Source organism: Scardinius erythrophthalmus (assembly GCF_964197995.2).
Source record: "Scardinius erythrophthalmus genome assembly, chromosome: 5".
In the NCBI taxonomy this organism is placed as follows: domain Eukaryota; kingdom Metazoa; phylum Chordata; class Actinopteri; order Cypriniformes; family Leuciscidae; genus Scardinius; species Scardinius erythrophthalmus.
The window spans coordinates 44,037,483-44,057,255 of record NC_138225.1 but is presented as its reverse complement, the minus strand read 5'-3'; the positions used below and the strand labels follow the sequence as shown (position 1 = coordinate 44,057,255).

The 19,773-nt window shown below is 41.1% G+C and overlaps 1 protein-coding gene across 1 annotated transcript in view; it reads left to right on the top strand.

The window, feature by feature from the left end:
• Positions 1-19,773, top strand: part of slc25a46 (solute carrier family 25 member 46) — a 29,665-nt gene that overhangs the window by 3,839 nt on the left and 6,053 nt on the right. Inside the window, exons 5-7 of the mRNA XM_081366825.1 lie at positions 11,071-11,171; positions 11,430-11,486; positions 11,789-11,846. Coding sequence (XP_081222951.1) covers positions 11,071-11,171; positions 11,430-11,486; positions 11,789-11,846 — 216 coding nt within the window. The remainder of the gene's footprint in view (positions 1-11,070; positions 11,172-11,429; positions 11,487-11,788; positions 11,847-19,773) is intronic.

Sequence of the window (19,773 nt, the reverse complement as noted above, 5' to 3'; positions counted from 1 at the left end):
AGACCCATCTATCACTGTTTTCCATGTTTGTATAGTTAGTTTATGTAGTAAATATAGGCTATAATCTGTGTGTTTACATTCTAGCTGTTTTAAAAATGGCGGGTGCTGGTGTTCCGCGTGCGTTCGGTCAGTCAGCGTACACTAACGTCACGGGTAGTTCCTATAGAACTGGTTTAGACCACTGATCTATATAGAATGACATTGTAACAATGTCATTATATAAATCAGTGGTTTAGACCCTACTCTGAAGTAGGACCTATATTTGTTCCTACAAATGGAGTTCCTAGAACTAAAATCATTCCTAGTCGGCGTGTTCGCACCGCAGGAACGTCCGGGTACTTTAGTCAATAGTTCTAGGAACTGTGAAAAGGTTCCTCCGGTCGGAAAGCGGCTCATGATCTGGGGTGCGTTTCCCGTACAACTATATAGCTCGCTGCTTAACTACCATAGTACGATGCATCTTTGGAGAAATCAACTAGCTAGTCACGACTGTTTCCCGAAACCGTATGTCGCAAAGTATCGTTCAACCAGGTTGGTTTATGACGTCTCGCACGTGGTGGACTAATAACTTATTTTAATTAATCTGTTTGAGATCGAATTAACGCTAGATTTTGTCATATAAGTTACAGACATGGAATCTGAAGACCATTTTGCTTTATTACCAGACTTAATATTTGGCTCGTTCTTACATAGTAGAGCATGTTCGCACATGCGCAGTCTTCAAAAACGGTGCTTTAAATCTCTTGACAAACTAAAAGACGTAAATGTATTCCAAATAATTAACACGGGCTGTACTGAATGTCAGCTTGCTTATTTTGCTAAAGATAAGGATTTATTCAGTCTACATCTCATGTAAACTAGAAACTATGCTTCTAACCACAGCTCGAGAGCTGTCGTTCCAACCACACAAGTTTGCGATGCTGTTTGCAAACGTTTGTTGGAATGATGGTTTCGGGAAACACCAAATCGTTGAACTATGCTGATAATGACGGAACTTGCGACCATAGTTGGCTAACGATGCTTTCGAGAAACGCACCCCTGGCTAGCGTTTCCACTGCCAACAGTACCCTTACTTGATAGGCGTGGTGTTTCGATCGACGTCATTTTCGCGCGAAGAAGAACATAGTAAACTACAGGGTGGGCCATTTATATGGATACACCGTAATAACATGGGAATGGTTGGTGATATTAAAGTCCTGTTTGTGGCACATTAGTATATGTGAGGGGGCAAACTCCTCAAGATGGGTGGTGACCATGGTGGCCATTTAGAAGTCGGCCATCTTGGATACAACTTTTGTTTTTTCAATAGGAAGAGGGCCATGTGACACATCAAACTTATTGGTAATGTCACAAGAAAAACAATGGTGTGCTTGGTTTCAACGTAACTTTATTCATTCATGAGTTATTTACAAGCCCCCAAGGTCTCCCGATCTGACCCCCTTAGACTTTTATCTTTGGGGTCATCTGAAGGCAATTGTCTATGGTGTGAAGATACGAGATGTGCAGCACCTGAAACTATGGATACTGGATGCCTGTGCTGGCATTTCTCCTGCGGTGTTGCTATCAGTGTGTGAAGAGTGGGAGAACAGGGTTGCATTGACAATCCAACACAATGGGCAGCACATTGAACACATTTTATAAGTGGTCAGAAACTTGTAAATAACTCATGAACGAATAAAGTTACATTGAAACCAAGCACACCATTGTTTTTCTTGTGACATTACCAATAAGTTTGATGTGTCACATGGCCCTCTTCCTATTGAAAAAACAAAAGTTGTATCCAAGATGGCCGACTTCTAAATGGCCACCGTGGTCACCACCAATCTTGAGGAGTTTGCCCTCACATATACTAATGTGCCACAAACAGGACTTTAATATCACCAACCATTCCCATGTTATTACGGTGTATCCATATAAATGGCCCACCCTGTACAATGGATGACATACAGCATATCTTGTTCTTGCTCCTCGACATGTTTGTCACATATGGCGGGCCGGAAGGTTCAAAAATAGGACTAATGATTTGTCGTGGGAAGTCACTATACTATAGCCCCTAGCTACTCACTTTCCCACTGATATGCCAGCGGTGGATCTGTATACGTACTCTCCTCACACAGCGAGCGACTCACTTTCCTCACACAGCGAGCGACTCACTTTCCTCAGCAAGCTCAGGAATGTACATTAGCCTAATATTATGACAAAATCTCTACCCGTTTCAAGTACTGTATTGGTGCAATAACTAACTACTTCAGTAAAGTGTTAAATTTTTGTGTTGTAAAAGTCATTTATTCTGAACCAATAATCTTAAAGGGTTAGTTCACCCAAAAATGAAAATTCTGTCAGTAATTACTCACCCTCATATTGTTCCAACCCCGTAAGACCTTCGTTCATCTTCGGAACACAAATGAAGATATTTTTGATGAAATCTGAGCCATGTCTCACTCCTCCATAGGCTTCTATGTGACCGAAACTTGCTGGCCCAGAAAAGTTATTAAAGAGATCGTTAATATAGTCCAAGTGACTCCAGTGGCTCAATCTTAAGTATATCAAGCGACGAGAATACTTTTTGTGCGCAAAAACAAACAAAAATAACGACTTTATTCCACTTTTAATTTCCTTCTCTCTGGGCCTCGTAGTGTTTTTGCGCTGCGCGTCTGTGTTGTACGTCATCACGCATCACCCACATGACCGGCGTCGGCAAATAGTGAGCCTACGTGGTGACGTGTAACACGGACGCGCTGCGCAAAAACACTAAGCGAACCAACTAGAGGCCCAGAGAGAAGGAAATGAATAGTGGAATAAAGTCGTTATTTTTGTTTGTTTTTGCGCACAAAAAGTATTCTCGTCGCTTGATATACTTAAGATTGAGCCACTGGAGTCACTTGGACTATATTAACGATCTCTTTAATAACTTTTCTGGGCCAGCAAGTTTCGGTCACATAGCAGCCTATGGAGGAGTGAGACATGGCTCAGATTTCATCAAAAATATCTTCATTTGTGTTCCGAAGATGAACGAAGGTCTTACGGGGTTGGAACAATATGAGGGTGAGTAATTACTGACAGAATTTTCATTTTTGGGTGAACTAACCCTTTAAACTGATTCACATTGCATTTTTTTTTTTTACATTTATAAAGGCAATTTCATCTTTCAAGTCAAATTCTATACATTTTAAGTCACTATATTGCTTTTACCAATCAAATTGACTAGTATCAACAAAAACATTTTTTCCCACTGCAGAGAAAACAGAACTGTTGTAATGTTAGACTAGAGCGCTGCATTTGGATATTTGACTGAATTGTTTGCTTTATTTCTTATCGTATAGCTTCTTGTACCTTTTACTTAAACTTTTATATTGGCTATTATTGATAAAACTGAAATTTTACAAAAAGAAATATGGTTTCTTGTCATTTTTTTATTACAAGATTATCACTGATGTTTATTGCAACATTTGTACAAATCAAATGCATATATTGCCTGGAATATGTTTAATTTTTTATTTAAACGAAAAGAGGTAACGTTCTCTTTCATCATCTCGTTTCGAGATCCACCTATGGGAAGGGCATCTGTACCTGACCTCTGCAGAAGCATCCAATTGCACCAAGTCTGGCTAGACAGACAGAAGCACGCAGCCAATGCCAGTTAAGGCCACACCCCTTACCTAGGCATATAACTTCTCCGCACGCTGCTATTCCTCAGTTGACATTCGCTTCTCGCGATCTCTGCACTGACACAGTTTGGTTGGATTAAAGTTACGCTGCTCACTTTCGAGTCTTCAGGAGGACATATCGCCAGATCAGCCTCCGCCAGACGTGAGTGACAGTCGTTTCTTCAGCCTGTCCGCTGTGTATTTTGCATCCGGAGCCGCCCGCGCTCTCGCTGTCCTTCACCTGCTCCTCCTTACATGGCTGCCCGCCACGGATTTTTCCGAGTTCTTCACTGCTGGCCCACCCATGGCTATGTGACCGTCTAAACCACCGCTTCTCCAGGGAACAGCCTATCACAACGAGCCTGCCCGGCCGCGTGTGGTGCTCTCATCACCGCTAAGGACCCTCTCGTTCTGCGCGGTCTGCTTGGGCTTTACACGCTCAAGAAGCTTAGGAGAACCCGGAGAATTGCGGTCATTGTAATTGCTGTCCATGTAACGTTAGCTTTTACTAAGCCGGCTTTTAGTTGCACGACCCAGCGCGCCTGTTGTTCGACCGTTGGGAGTATCGAGCCGGCTTTCACGGGCCACGAGCCCTCCGGATTCTCTACCGGTCCCGGAACCCCTGTCCAAAAGACACAGGGTCTCCCGCGGACGGTCGGTTAATCCCGTTTCGTGGCTGCCCAGCCCGTGTGTTTAGTGGACGCTGTCGTGAGGAAAAGTACGTTACCACACCGCACGCACTTGGTTCCCCTCACCCAGTTATTAAAGGCTTCGGCCCCAGTGTTTTCCCAACACAAAACACACATTACTAAACAACACATTTAACAAACGAATCAAATGAATTTGTGCAGATTTATACCAACATAGAGAGCAAATATCTCTGATCCCATGCATGTCGCCCTAAGTCTGTCCACAAGAGGGCGCCATTGCCTCACAAATCAACCAGCTGGGCTCACACAGCTCAGTTGCGGCTGCCCAGCCTGTGTTTTTAGTGGACGTTGTGTGTGGAAGGCTTCGGCCCCTGTGTTCCCAAACACAAAACACACACATAACTAAATAACACTTTAAAACAAACAAATTAAATAAATCCGTTACAGAGAGAGTCTCTCTCTCCGCGGATTTTATTTTTCTGCCTGCACTTGAGACTGCCCAGTTCATGTGTTCAGAAGATGTGTGTTTTCCCTTCACTTAAAAATCAGGGGGCACTTTGTGAGGGAAAGTTTAGCACAGTGGACACCACACTATGTTCCCCTCACTCTGTCAATAAGGCTTTCGGCGCCAGTGTTTGCCCAACACAAAACACGCAAAGTTATGAATCAAATGAATACGTTTTGGAAAGAAGACCTCTCTCTGCAGAGAAAACTTCTCACTGCAGAGAGAGGAAATCCCTCCGAACCCCTGCATGTCGCCTCTAGTGTGCCCACTAGATGGCGCATTTGCATCACAAATGATCCAGCTGGGCCCATACAGCCCCGCTCCGGCCCGAGCGGGGGCGCTCGCGAGTCACGAAGCGGCTTGGCAAGCCGTTTCAGCGCCCGAGTGGGTTTCGCGTACCGTAACCCAGGGTTACAGGCTGCAGTTTGCAATAAAACCTCCGCATTTTAATGGCGTTCTCTCTTCTCACATAGAAGAAAACGCCTCACACATTCTGAAAGAGGAAATTTCCTCCCTCCTAAACAAGGGAGCGATTCAGATGGTGCCACCCAATCTGATAAACCATGGTTTTTATTCCTGGTATTTTCATTATCCAAAAGGCGTGGCGCCCCCCGCCCTATATTGGACCTTCGAGTGTTGAACAAACATTTGAGGAAATACAATTTCAGAATGTGACACAAGGCTCTCTCGCCCGTGCCATAAAGCAGAACGACTGGTTCACATCAGTCGATCTGAAAGATGCTTTCTTTCACATAAGCATCTACCCTCCACACAGGAAATATCTTCGTTTTGCGTACCAAGGCATTTGTTACGAATTCACAGTTCTTCCGTTCGGGCGCAATTTTAGTCCCCGAACTTTGTCTGTGTGCGGAGGCGGGCGTGGCGCCCCTGAGACTAACAGGGCTAAGAATTCGTACTTACATAGACGATTGGCTCATCATAGCCAAATCGAAGGAGAAGGTGTCGCTGGTCACCGGCCGGGTGCTCACGCACAGTGCGTCTCTCTCAAGAGCGCGTTCGCTCGCTGATGGACTGTCTGTCTCAGTTCAGAGAAGGGGCGAAAGTACAATATCGCACATGCTTCAGGCTGCAGGGTCTCATGGCTTCATCTATCCAAGTTGTGCCAATGGGTCTCCTGAGAATGAGAGCGTTCACGAAATGGGTTTTGTCACTACATTTCAGCCCGATTTGCGTTCTCTGCCACTCGGTAATGGTGACGCGCGCCTGCTCGGCGGCCCTGCCCCTTGGGAGAGCCAGAACTTTTACGCACGGGGAACCCCCCTCGGGACGGTTACGATGCGGAAAGTTGTGACGACAGATGCGTCCTTAACAGGCTGGGGAACCACCCAGGAAGGCAGAATGCTGAACGGTCTGTGGCTGAGCAGACTACGTTCAGCGCACATTAACTATTTAGAGCTTTAACCATTTAGAAAGCTCTGAATCATATTCTGCCTCGCCTGCAGGGACATCCCATTCTAGTACGGTACGATAATACCATGGCAGTGGCTTATATCAACCGTCAGGCCGGCATGTGCTCGTCGAAACTCCATGCTCTAGCTTACAGGTTTTTGATGTGGAGCAGACGGGTTTTTCTGTCATTACGCGTAACTCATGTTCCGAGCATTCTGAACAGAGGCGCCGGATCTGCTATCGAGGGGAAACCCAATCTACGAGGATTGGCGTCTTCACCCGTAGATAGTGAAGATGTTATGGATGAGATTTGGACAGGCAGCCGTAGATCTTTTCGCCTTGCGCGAAAACCACCATTGTCCTATGTTCTTCTCGCTAAAGGACATGGACGCGCCCCTCTGGGCAGACGCACTGGCCCACCCATGGCCCAAAGTACTGCTGTATGCTTTTCCTTCCCTGTGCCTGATAATTTTCACACTGGCCAAGGTGAGAGAGCACGGCCTGTCTCTCATTCTGATAGCACCCAGGTGGCCCAAAGCCCCGTGGCTGGCAGAGATAATCCCTCTGTTATACGCCGAGCCATGGCGCCTTCCCCCTCGCACGGACATACTGTCCTAAGCCAAAGGGGAGATTTACCACCCCCATCCGGACAGGGTGGCTCTCTGGGCCTGGCCCGTGAGAGGACGAACCTAAATGCACTGGGGCTCCCGCCGCGTGTAATCGCCACTACTCAGAATGCCAGGGCCGTTTCCACACGATCCCTATATGGCTGTAAGTGACAAGTGTTTAATGGGTGGTGTGATGGGCGTAGTCTCACATCTTATCAGTGCTCGGTGCCTGATATTTTAGGTTTCATGCAAGACCTCATGGAAAGAGGCAGGTCCTTTTCCACCATTAAGGTCTACCGGGCTGCGATTTCAGCCTGTCGTGTGGGTTTTGAGGGCTCCACCGTCACACCCTCTTACCCGCAGTTTTATGAAGGGTGCACGCCGCTCTTTGCCGGTCATCAGGAGATCTGTTCCAGAGTGGGACCTCTCCATGGTGCTGGAAGCGCGGCCTCTGTATCTTTTGAGCCTCTGGGGAGTATTTCCCTTAAGCTGCTGTCCCTCAAGACAGCTTTGCTCTCGGCCGTGGCATCTGCTAAACGGGTCAGTGAGCTACATGCACTCTCGGTTCACCCCTTGTGTGCCAAATTCTTCCTAAGTGGAGATAGGGTTGCCCTTAAGCCTTACCCGGCCTTCATGCCGAAATGCTTCCCTGCGTTCACTTCGGAGGTTTGGAGCTATCCGCTTTTCACCCTCCACCTTTTTGCCTCCCCGGAGGATCAGAGGCTGAATGCTCTGTGTCCCGTCCGTGCTCTGCAAGCATATATGACCAGGACCAGTGCTTTCCGCAAGAGCTCTTTGTTTCAAGGGCTCCCCCCGCACAAGGGGAGTCCCATTTCAAAGCAATGCCTCTCACATTGGCTTGTGGACGCTATACTATGGCTTATGAAGCAAAGGAAGTGCAGCCCCCAGGGGGCATCAGAGCTCATTCCACAAGGGGCTTAGCCGCCTCTTGGGCTTTGTTCAGGGGAGTGCCACTGCAAGACATCTGCTCTGCTGCCAGCTGGGCCTCTCCTCATACCTTTGAGCGTTACTACCGGTTGGATGTCACCAGAACCTCGGTGGCACACTCGGTCCTAGGGGTAGGGACCTCTTAGCCCTTTCCCACAGCCCCGTTGGGTTAACCAACGAGGAGTGAATAGGCCGGCTGGCCATGTTCATTCCTGTCACCAAGCATTTGCATTTCTTCTTGGGTTTAGCTATGTGCATTGGTGGTGCGGGGGCCATTATCATGTATGGGTCTCATGCATGTTTCATGCCCTGCTTGTCCACAGCAGTTTAGCGTGGCGTCACCTTTGCAGGGTCATGTTTGTGGGACGTGTCAGGCACTGCCTCTCTGAGGTGACCGTCCTTCTCTGGCCTTCAGAACCTCACTGTGAGTGTATTGGGCAATCGGGGAGCTGTCCATGTCTCTCCCATAGGTGGATCTCGAAACGAGATGATGAAAGAGAACAATAGGTTACTGTCATAACCCCGGTTCTCTGAAACATCGAGTGGAGAGATCCACCAGCGTTGCCCTGCTTGCCGCACGAGAAGCGAATATACTTACTGAGGAATAGCAGCGCGCGGAGAAGTTATATGCCTAGGTAAGGGGTGTGGCCTTACCTGGCATTGGCTGCGCGCTTCTGTCTGTCTAGCCAGACTTGGTGTAATTGGATGCTTCTGCAGAGGTCAGGTACGGATGCCCTTCCCATAGGTGGATCTCTCCACTTGATGTTTCAGAGAACCGGGGTTACGACAGTAACCTATTGTAAGGGTTGTGTTTTAAATTTCGTTTTGTTATAAATAGAATAACGTATAACGTGCAGTGAATAATCAAAATGCGTTGCGCATGAACCACATTTGTGTCCCTATAATGTTAAATTTATTTAAATGAAAACGAAAAGAGGCAGAGTGGTGTTTTATAACATATTTCGTTTTATTGTTGCTTAAAATGTACATGCAGAGCAACAGAGATAACCGGAGTAGCAGAGCGAGCTGAGTGCACTGTAAAAAAGAATAAATTGATTTTATTGATATCTAATCAATAAAATTGAGGCAACAGATTACAAGCAATATTATGAATTAAATTTAACAAATTAGAATTGAGTAATAATTAATCAAATTAATAAAAGTTAACCATTTAAAATTAGTAAAATTTACAAAATACCTTTTATTGCCAACATTGAAGACACCTGGTGTTAACAAGCAGAATCACAAGGAGAAAACCATAATTAAAGTCACCATTATGGAGATCACTGTGTGTTTTAGTTGGGCTCTTGACCCTTAACTTATTAACTTTAAGTTTTGTTTGGCTGCTGTACATGAGTTATAACAGCCAGATGAACAATAAGAAAAGGTGATCTGATGGTGTTGGTTGTGTTTTAACATAATCATTATTTCACAATCATTTGACCTGAATCACTTAACTCATATAGAGTCCAATTTATGAGTTATGTTTACTTTATTAATTATAGCAGCATAATATTTTTAGCCTTTTCAATGAAATCCAAATGATCAAATCAGTAAAAAAAAATATATATACACTTTTTTTTAGGCGCACACACACATCAAGATTTTGCGTATGAATCTCAGCAATGGTGACAAACAGATCACCTCTGATCATAAGCTCATTATTTATTCATGCAGCAATGTATGATGGGAGCCATGAATGAGTTTTGATTGGTGGCACCCAGAATGCACTGCAACATGCTTTATAATTGTCACCATTGTAGAGATTCACAGGCTGATTATTGATTTCTGTGTGTCTCTTTTTTGTATAAGAGAAACTTTTTAGAAATTATTTGGATTACATTGCAAAAGTTAAAAATATTATGCCGTACAAGGCCAGTGCTGCTATAATTAATAGAGTTATTCTAACTAAATTGGACTCTATATGAGTTCAATGATTCAGGTCAAATGATTGTGAAATAATGATTATGTTAAAACACAATCAACACCATCAGATCACCTTTTTTATTTGTTCATGGCTGTTATAACTCATGTACAGCAGCCAAACAAAACTTAAAGTAAAAAATGTAAGGGTCAAGAGCCCAACTAAAACACACACTAATCTCCATAATGGTGACTTTAATTATTGTTTTCTCCTTCAGTGATTCTGCTTAACACCAGGTGTCTTCAATGTTGGCAATAAAAGATATTTTGTAAATTTTACTAATTTTAAATGGTTAACTTTTAAGGAATTAATTTGATTAATTATTACTCAATTCTAATTTGTTAAATTTAATTAATAATATTGCTTGTAATCTGTTGCCTCAATTTTGATTAGATATCAATAAAAATCAATGTATTCTTTTTTACAGTGTAGGTCTACACAAGACGAATTATATCTCATGTTTAACCACTACCGTCGGAGTCAGCGGCGAACGTCAGAAGAACTAGCCCAGGAAAGGCTCATCCAGCCGGGAAACATGAGCGCCCGCTGATCGCATGGATCTCACAACCAGGAAAAAAAATCATCTTTATAAATAAACCACAGATTTGAGCTTTAAACAACTACATTCTCGCCTGAAAAACTCTTAAAATTACATTTCGTGCCACAGTAACAGTAGTATTATATTAAACTGTATATTAAAAAATGGCGCTTCTTATGTTGTCATTCCCCTTGTAGCACGCGCAAGTGACGATTCTCTGTCAACCAATCAACGTCCTGCAGTGAGTCTAGCTCCACCTTTTAGTACCGTACCACTGTGCTAGGTACCCCAATGGAAGGGTACCTAAAAAGTGGTACGGTACGGTTCGGCATTTTGGTACCATTCACAACTTTTGATAGTGGAAACGCAAATGCGTACCGTTCCGTACCGTACCGCTCAGTGGAAACGAGCCAATAGTAGTTTATCCTACCATTGCTACGCTGATGACACGCAGCTTTACTTTCTTTTTAACCAGACAATGTTGAAGCAAATGTAAATGCAAATTCATCAACTTTCATTCCACAAGTGCCTTATAACTTTGGATAAAGAAACCTCTGAAAGAATCCCAACAAAAAATATAATGTTTATTTTATTGTCTTTTGTCCATCTCTCTCTCTCTCTCTCTCTCTCTCTCTCTCTCTCTCTCTCTCTCTCTCTCTCTCTCTCTCTCTCTCTCTCTCTCTCTCTCTCTCTCTCTCTCTCTCTCTCTCTCTCTCTCTCTCTCTCTCACACACACACACACACACACACACACACACACACACACACACACACACACACACACACACACACACACACACACACACACACACACACACACACACACACACACACTCACAGGGTCCTAAGGCTTTATGGAAAGGAATGGGCAGCACTTTTGTGGTACAGGGGGTCACGCTGGGAACAGAGGGCATCATCAGCGAATGCACCCCACTACCAAGGTATAGAAATATACAGTGTGAGCCATCACTACTAAGTGTCCATGAAAACACCTTCTAAAGGTTATTCACTGCTTATTTAGTTTGTCAGTCTATGTTCTATAACAAAAAGTTGAATAATGATTTCTATATTTAGATCTAGATATTTTGATAAATGACAGTTTCAGTATTTGAATTTATTTGATCAGTTCTCATGTTGTTTCCATTGCCATCATTGAGGTAAATTACAGTTTTGTCTAATATTGTGATGTTCATTCACAGGGAGTTATCACACAAGTGGAACCCTAAACAAGTTGTGGGACATTTAGTACTCAAAGGGTAAGTTAAGCTAAGTGAATTCACTTGTATTTTTGGTATTGTTTGGAAAATGCTATAAGCTGCAAATTGTTTATCTCGTTTCATTTGAGTCATATTGCACCTCGCTCTTCCATATCTGGGATCTATTTGAATAAGCTTCTGACTAAGCGTAATATGCTGGTAGTTTTTTATATAAAACAAAGTCCCACAGAGAATACGGAAAGGGAATTCCATAGGCTTGACATTTAAATCTCCTTATCTCGTTTTGTGCAGTCCTTTGATCTTGTGAAATCATTGTGTTTTTTTTTCGTTTTTTTTTCCAGTTTGACATATGTGGTTGCAATGCCGTTTTACTCAGCAAGTCTCATAGAGACTGTACAGGTAAGATATTTTAATACAATATTTTTGTCTTGTATTGTTTTTGTCAAAAAAAAACTGAATTATGGACTCTTTTTCATGCTCTTGCATAAAGCAAAAAAAAAAAAAAAAAAAAAAAAAAAAATATATATATATATATATATATATATATATAGTATATTCTGTGAATTTTGTGCTTAAAACAAATGAAAATAACTGCCAATAGAACAAGACAAGATATAATTTATCTTGTGCTGGTTTGCTTCTCATGTATGTGTGTCTTTTTATGAAAGATGTTTAGATAATTTTATTGGAAAACAAGACTTTGATCGAGAAAATAATGTTTGCTCTATGAAAATAGTTTATTAATCATTTAAATAATACATTAAAAAATAAAATATTACAAATAGGTTTTCCAACTGTTAAGGGATTTACGGTTAAAGACCCAAGGACCAGATATGATTAATTAAGACCTGAAGTCAGAAGTGCTGTCAATTTAAGAGTAAGAATTATAATAATTTAAAGAAAAGCTTTATTGAAGATAGTTTGCAGTTTCATCAGACATAAGTCAGCTTCAAGACTCACACAGGAGTTCATAGGCCGCTCCACTTACAGTTACAAAGATCACAGGAGTTATACCCTTCACCAAGGTCTAAGCTACGTCCTTGCTTCAGGTTGAATGATTCTGATTGGCTTAGAAATATACAAACAGTAGTTGTCCACACACGGACTGATAGGCAGTAGCACATCTCCATAGTCTGTACGGCTGCCACCGGGACCCTGAGTTTGGTACGAGTGGTCCTCCGAGGTCACAAGACTGTGTGTCTATAGGTGCCAACATGTTGAAGAAAACAAGTGAGTCAATATCCAATAATGCCACTTGTTCCTTAACCTGTAAACAAAAATACTAACACACACACAGACACACAGCCTCTTCAATGTTCGATTTGGCCAGGCTCTAACTATAAACAGGAGAGTCTTTTCAAAACATCATATTACTTTCTTTCTCTCAAGGAGAGGACACTTTAATCTAACACCTTAACGTAAAGCTGACCCCTGTGACCATAGTTGTCAGGGTACCCCAGCAAAACTGATGCATGTATTGACACATGTTGAAGACCTTTCTCAAACACAAAACGAGTCCATATTTCATTTCTGTAGAGCTGGGCTAAATGAGCAAGAATCCACCCCTTCAGTCACCTGTTTAGACCAATGTGGGGTCCAATACCGCCACATCTGGTCTTTCCATAGAGGCTGCTTCAAATTGTTCGATTTCTGACCCATGCTCCCCCGTTAGCTTATAATTTTGAAAAAAAAACTGAGAATATATTTTTCCTTCAATGACTTAACATCAACAAAATATCCTACATAGCACATTATTGATCTCCAGAACCTTTGGACATAGCTGTCTTTACATGTCTTACAGCTGTTATTCATTTTTGCTAACTTGGTTTTATCATTGACTTAACTGATACAAAACAAGTACATATTTATTCTCTGGAAGCCGGGCTAAATAAGCAAGCACTGTTGCTGTAGTCCTAGCATGGGCCACACCTGCAGTCACTTCTCAGATCCTAAATGCAGACATTGGGCCTCATTCACCAATAACTTCCTAAGAATTATCTTAACTTTGTACTCATAAACTTCCTTTCATTCATGACATGTTCTTAAACAACAGAATTGTTCGCTCCTGTGTTCTTAGGATTGATGAATTCCACGTCTTCGAAATTGAAAGCGCTTGTCAGTTGTTCCTAATTAGCATAAGAAAACGCCCGGCAAATTCCCATGTAAGGACATGACACTTCAGGGCCGTGTGCAAGAAAAGTTGGAGAATGTCCAAAAGACGCACAGACGGTGGTGGTCCACCGATCACCAAACGAAAAAAGAACTTCAGTAATTTTGAAATTCTACTGCAACAGGTAAATGCCAAACGAGGCATAATATTTGACTTAATCAGCTTAATTGCTGATGTAAATTGCAGCGTTAGTGTTTCTTTGCATACTATGATTTTTTTTTTTTTAACAAATGATCAGAAATACATTACAGTAAAATACTATCACTGTAAACGACTGAAGAATTAAATAAAATGCAGTAACCAGTTATTTGTTATTATCTCTCAAATGTGCGTAAGAGTGCTCTTGAGTGTGTGTAGATTTTGTTCTTAGCTAAGAACAAATCCAAGATAAGAAAACATTAGTGAATGTCAGAATCTTCGTAAAAAGTGCATAATTGTGGTTCTTCGGAAGAACAGTTGGTGAATGAGGCCCATTGTCTTTAAAGGTGGTATCAGTGATTTCAGGCCCAAAAATATATATATATTTTTTCCTAACGATCCGCTAGCTGCCCGCCCCATAAGCATGCCGTCAAAAAACGCGTCTCTGTAGGCAGCCTAGTCTCTGAGATCTGCACACAAAAACAAATGGTTTAGCCAAACACTCAAAACCAAAACAAATAGTGTTCCAACCAATCACCGACAGGGGGAGGGTGTTGTGAGGTTTTGAGCCAGCTTTTTCTTCAGCTCTGACTTTGCGTGCAGCCGTGCACGAGCACAAAACCTCACAACACCCTCCCCCTGTCGGTGATTGGTTGGAACACTATTTGTTTTGGTTTTGAGTGTTTGGCTAAACCATTTGTTTTTGTGTGCAGATCTCAGAGCCTAGGCTGCCTACAGAGACGCGTTTTTTTGACGGCATGCTTATGGGGCGGGCAGCTAGCGGATCGTTAGGAAAAAAAATAAAAATATTTTTGGGCCTGAAATCACTGATACCACCTTTAAAGGGACTGTGTGTAGGAATTTCTCCCATCTAGTGGTGAAATTGTATTTTGCATTCAAACGAATAATGCTCTCCAGCACCTCACTTTTTCAAATGCGTGTTGCATCTACGGTAGCCGTTATGTACCAAAAAGCTATGACAAGATGTCTTATAATAGCACTTCGAGTTTTTCTTCGGGTGAACAGGTTTGTTATTTAAAACAAACGGAAACTTGAAACAACGAAAAGTTACAGTTATCAATTACTGACTGTGAAAAACATTGGTAATTAGTAGTAATGCCTTCTTTACGCGTTATATTTTTTGAAGTACATGCATTGTTAGATATCATCATCATCAGAGCCTTCTCTAACGTTACTTTACTCAATAGCTGCTATTCATCAAAGAGCCTGTTTAACTTTTAACTATAAATGTTCTACTGTCTATATAATAAAGTACACAACCAAGCAATGAAAAAAACTTGTAATTAAGACCGTAACATTGACTTACCTGTCGAGAAGAAAGCAGGCAACTTCGGGGTCTCTTTTGAAAGCTTTCTCCTGCATTAGCTATCCTGACATTAACCCTTGTTTTTGTCATCTCCAGTCACGTTTCCTTTTACAGTCTATTTTGGACTTTTTCGACGACAAGGACTCCTTATCCTGTGACTCAGCATATGTATGAATGAACGATGTATAAATAACCGTGCAGTGTGCATCCTTTTAAACTTGCCGGGGCAGTGACAAGCACCTCTCACTGCTCTGCGCCTCCGCTTCTGCTGGCTTCAGTCACGTGACGCTGGTTCTGAATGAAAACGCGTTGGCCTAGTACTTTTTGTCCCTCTCTGCTATTATAGATTTTCAAGATGGCGGAACTACATGGAAGCCTCCGTGGACCTACCCGTCCCATGTAAATAAAGATAATAAATTCTTCGTTTACGAGGATTAGTCTGATCATTGGCATAGGTATTTGTACACCATTGAGGGCATATTTATGAATAAAAATATTGATTTTAGATAATAAAATACCTAAAAAGCTACACATAGTCCCTTTAATCATAAATACCTGGATATATACACTAGTTTTTATAAAACTATGATTTCCAATTCCTTTTATAATAAACAAAGAGGGATGGTTAATCCATTCTTTTCGCTACCCCCCTTATAGACCCTTTAGGTTCAAAACACAATGGGAGTCTAACTAAAAATAAACAACAATAAAAAATAAGACTCCATATAAGCACTTTTAAGTCTCTACTGAATACATCCTTCAGTTTACGGTCTACATAATTTGTAGTTCTCTTAGACATCTAATGTCATTCATCCATTTAATGGATTAAGAAATAAAACTTTTTTTATAACTTATAGTCACTCCTCCTTTGTTCGCCCACCGGCCTGTCATAAAAGTGAGGGAGCTCTCTGGATAATTTTGATAGTGACTTAGCCAATGTGTCACTTTGTCGCTCTGCCATCAAGTTTATTATTATGATCCCACCTAGTTGTCTATTTAAATTTAGACCCTCAGTTGACAAGAGTTTTTAATCCCATAATGGACGGCAATCTTCAACTTCCCAATTCCAATTTACAAAAAATACTAATCCAGAGAGTAATTCAGATCAACATCATGGATGACAAAATTAGTCATAATTACCAGTTGCAGACAGAGCTGGAAAACCAATCCAATTAAACTCCTCCCATGTTCTGTATCATCTTTTCATCAGATTGACTCAGAATTATCAGCTTCTTTAAAGTTTGTACAGGTGTAACCCATCTGTAATGATAAAACACTCATTCCAGAGGTTAATGACACAATATCCACAAAATCGTGAAATGTACGCCAAGCGAACACATACAAGACATAAAGTGCTGTCACCTCACACACAAACACTGATACTTGACACACACGCACTGATACTTGACACACATCAATACAAACTGCTTCATAGTCAAGGTTTTCTTTAGCAGTTAGCTCTAAAAATATTTACTTCACATTTTTTTTCAGGATTTACCTAATTTTACGTGGTCTCTAAACCAGTTTCAAAGCATGTCTGTTCATTATTCATTTGTTTTTAGAAAAGTCAGCTGGGTTGTTTTGGTTCATTATCATTATTTTGTTTAAGCTTGCTTTAGCAGGCTGATAAGAGACAGACAGAGTACCATCACTGCCTCCACGCAAGCAGTCTCTCTCACTATAAACACAAATAATCTTTTCAACAGCCTCACAAGACTGTGACTTAAATTCATTACAATAACCTTTGATCATTCACATATGTTAAAATGTAAATGTTTAACTTCCAAATTAGAACCCTTGTTATCCAGACTTGTCTTGAATCTACAAAAGCGGTCTTCATCTTTAGCCACCACCAATCTTGAAATTATCCTATGCCATGTCTAATGACCTGTAAGAGTAAAACTATGAGTAAGACATATTAGTTCAATATCAACACTTCTATACATTTTACTTGCCCATAAGGCAACCAACATCATAAAAAGTTTTGTTACTGTCTGCACAACAAATAATGCCAATCACCTCATGGTTTCAGCTGGCTCTTAAAAGCCCATTCCCATTAGCTCTTTATCTATAATCTCCTTTTCCTCAGTGTTTTGTCCCCTGGCAAAGTTGTAAGTTGTGGCAATTTTTCACAATTAAAAAACAAGTCATCCAATGAATGTGGTTTCTGGTGAGTGGTATGGAGGAACATTTCTGGGTCAGACTGCTGTAACTTCTCACAGCTCATTGAATGAGAGAGAGACTCTGAGGCGATCAGGACTGAAACACTGTATTTTCAATTAGTTTTGGTAAATCGATCAAATGTCTGTGTTGCAATAGTACAATAACACTGCAATTGTGGAATGACATTATTTCAATAGTTGCTAGAAAGGGCAGCTGCAATCTGTTAAGCTGTAAAAATAACAACATTAATGCTAGTGATATAATGTTGATTAGTCATATGTTAAGGACTGCCAAGGCATTTGTATTGTGGCATTTGAAAAAATATCTAATTTAAATGGCAATTTTTTTTTCTAAAAAATTCCACTAATGTGCATTGTTGCCATATGGCAACGTATCATAAAGTACCTTAATATATATATATAATATATATATATATATATATATATATATATATATATATATATTATTTTTTTTTTTTTTTTTACAGCACTCCAAGTTGAGCCTTTCTAAAAAAAAAAAAGTCAACATTTTTTTCTATAGGTCTATCATAATGTATGCGGTTAATAATTCAATCTTTTGACCTTATTTTTATCTCTTGTTCTTTATCAGACAAAATTTTATAATATCGTGATTTTAAACAAAGATCTACTTTCAAACCCATATTAACACCAGAAATTTGTGACTTTATCACATTTTTTTTAAACACTTTCTTAGTAGACATTTAGAGGTACAGGCTGAATGGCTCTGCTGACCACAAACACTCTCTGTCATCTGGTGGATTCGTGTCAGCCTCAACTACAGCAGCAGACACCTTGCATTTGATCATTGTGAGCTTGCGAACGGCTCTAACTTACTGCACGTGCACACCATTAAAGCAGTGTCCCAATCAGGAATGTGAACAGATCATTATCATTGGCAACACATTCATTTTCATAAGCTCAAGGAAATGCTCAACATATTCTAAGGGGGTTTTCACAATGTTTCTGTTTAACTTTAGTCACACTTGTGCAGGGAAATGAACCCCAACCCATAATTAATCATCGTACGCAATACAGGGCAATTTTACGATTCTTTGTTTGTTTGTAGCCAGTCAAGTTGTTGTTTAACTTACCAATCGGAATCAAAACCATGACTAACCAAGTTCTGCCAATTTCTTTTAAGTGAGTGATTCAGAGCAGAGCTGCTTACAGCGTTTGCTCTCTTCCGCCTGACTATTTGTATCAGGAAAATCTTTTGAGTTACCTGATCTTAGCCATATCTTATTCACGGGTTAAAACTCACCTGAAGTTATTTTGCAGTGATGGAGAAAATCACATAGTTACATATACTGGTCCACACCAATTTGGGTCACAATTTTTATTTTTCTCAGGATCGTTCCTGATGCATCCCTGGCAAACAACCCTATTTTTATTATTTTATTTACCTAAATCCCTACCTGTCTGAATCACTTAGTTCGGGGCACTCCTGTCCGAAATGGGAGAGATCGAGAGTCAGGTTCGCGAAGATAAACTTAGAATTGTTTAGGCCTACAACAAACGCGTTACTACATTCCGCTAGTGGGGGTGACTACACCTACACCACGTGCTCATGACAGGCTTCCAATGCTCCCACCCAAAAAGTGTCCAACCGTGTTACTTCACTCTGCTTGTGGGGGTGCCTACTCCTACAGTAGAATCTTTCTAGCTTGTTTGTTGATTAACCAGGGATGTCACCTGTTGTAAACTTTTTTTTGCAAAACCAGGAGACGTTTGGGATACGTTCAAGAAGTTATATTCTTTATTGAGGACGTTGCTGCATTTCTTCCAAACAGTCTAACTAACATACTTAACATGGTTTCTTTATAGGCATTTTAGGAGGAGGGACTTTTGAAGGTGGAGGCAAATTCAAACAAAGCATGTAAATGAGTATACAGGTTAAGGTAACACCCTAGACTGTGAGGGTCTGGCCAATCCTAATTTAATCAGCATAAGGCTCCAAGAGCCATTTGGGTCCGAAAGCCATTTGCAGAACAAAAGGTGAGATTCTCAGTGAATCATTCGTGTGCTAATCCAATCAGCCTGACTGTATCACCCATACCTTCACATGATAACAGAGACAAAAGCACAGCTGTACATTGAGCTTACTGGTCAGGAAATGCATAAGGACAAGTCTCAGAAATTGACTCATTTAGAGCAACAGGACTGGCCAGAATCTCTTGATATACTCATCATAACCGCTGCTAAACTTTCTCAGTCTATATTGGAAACTAAATTAAACATTTAATAAAATATGTAATCCAACACACCGAATAATAATTACCCACATTCTCCACCATTAACTGGACCCAAGGACCAAATATGATTAATTAAGACCCGGAGTCAGAAGTGCAGTCAATTTTAGACAAGAGTCAGAATTATAATAAATTAAAGAAAGGCTAAGAAATATATAAACAGTCATTTTCCACACATGGACTGATAGGCAGTAGCAAACCCTATCAGATATTAATAATACAGACATTAGAGAATACATGAAAAGAACATTTCAGTAAT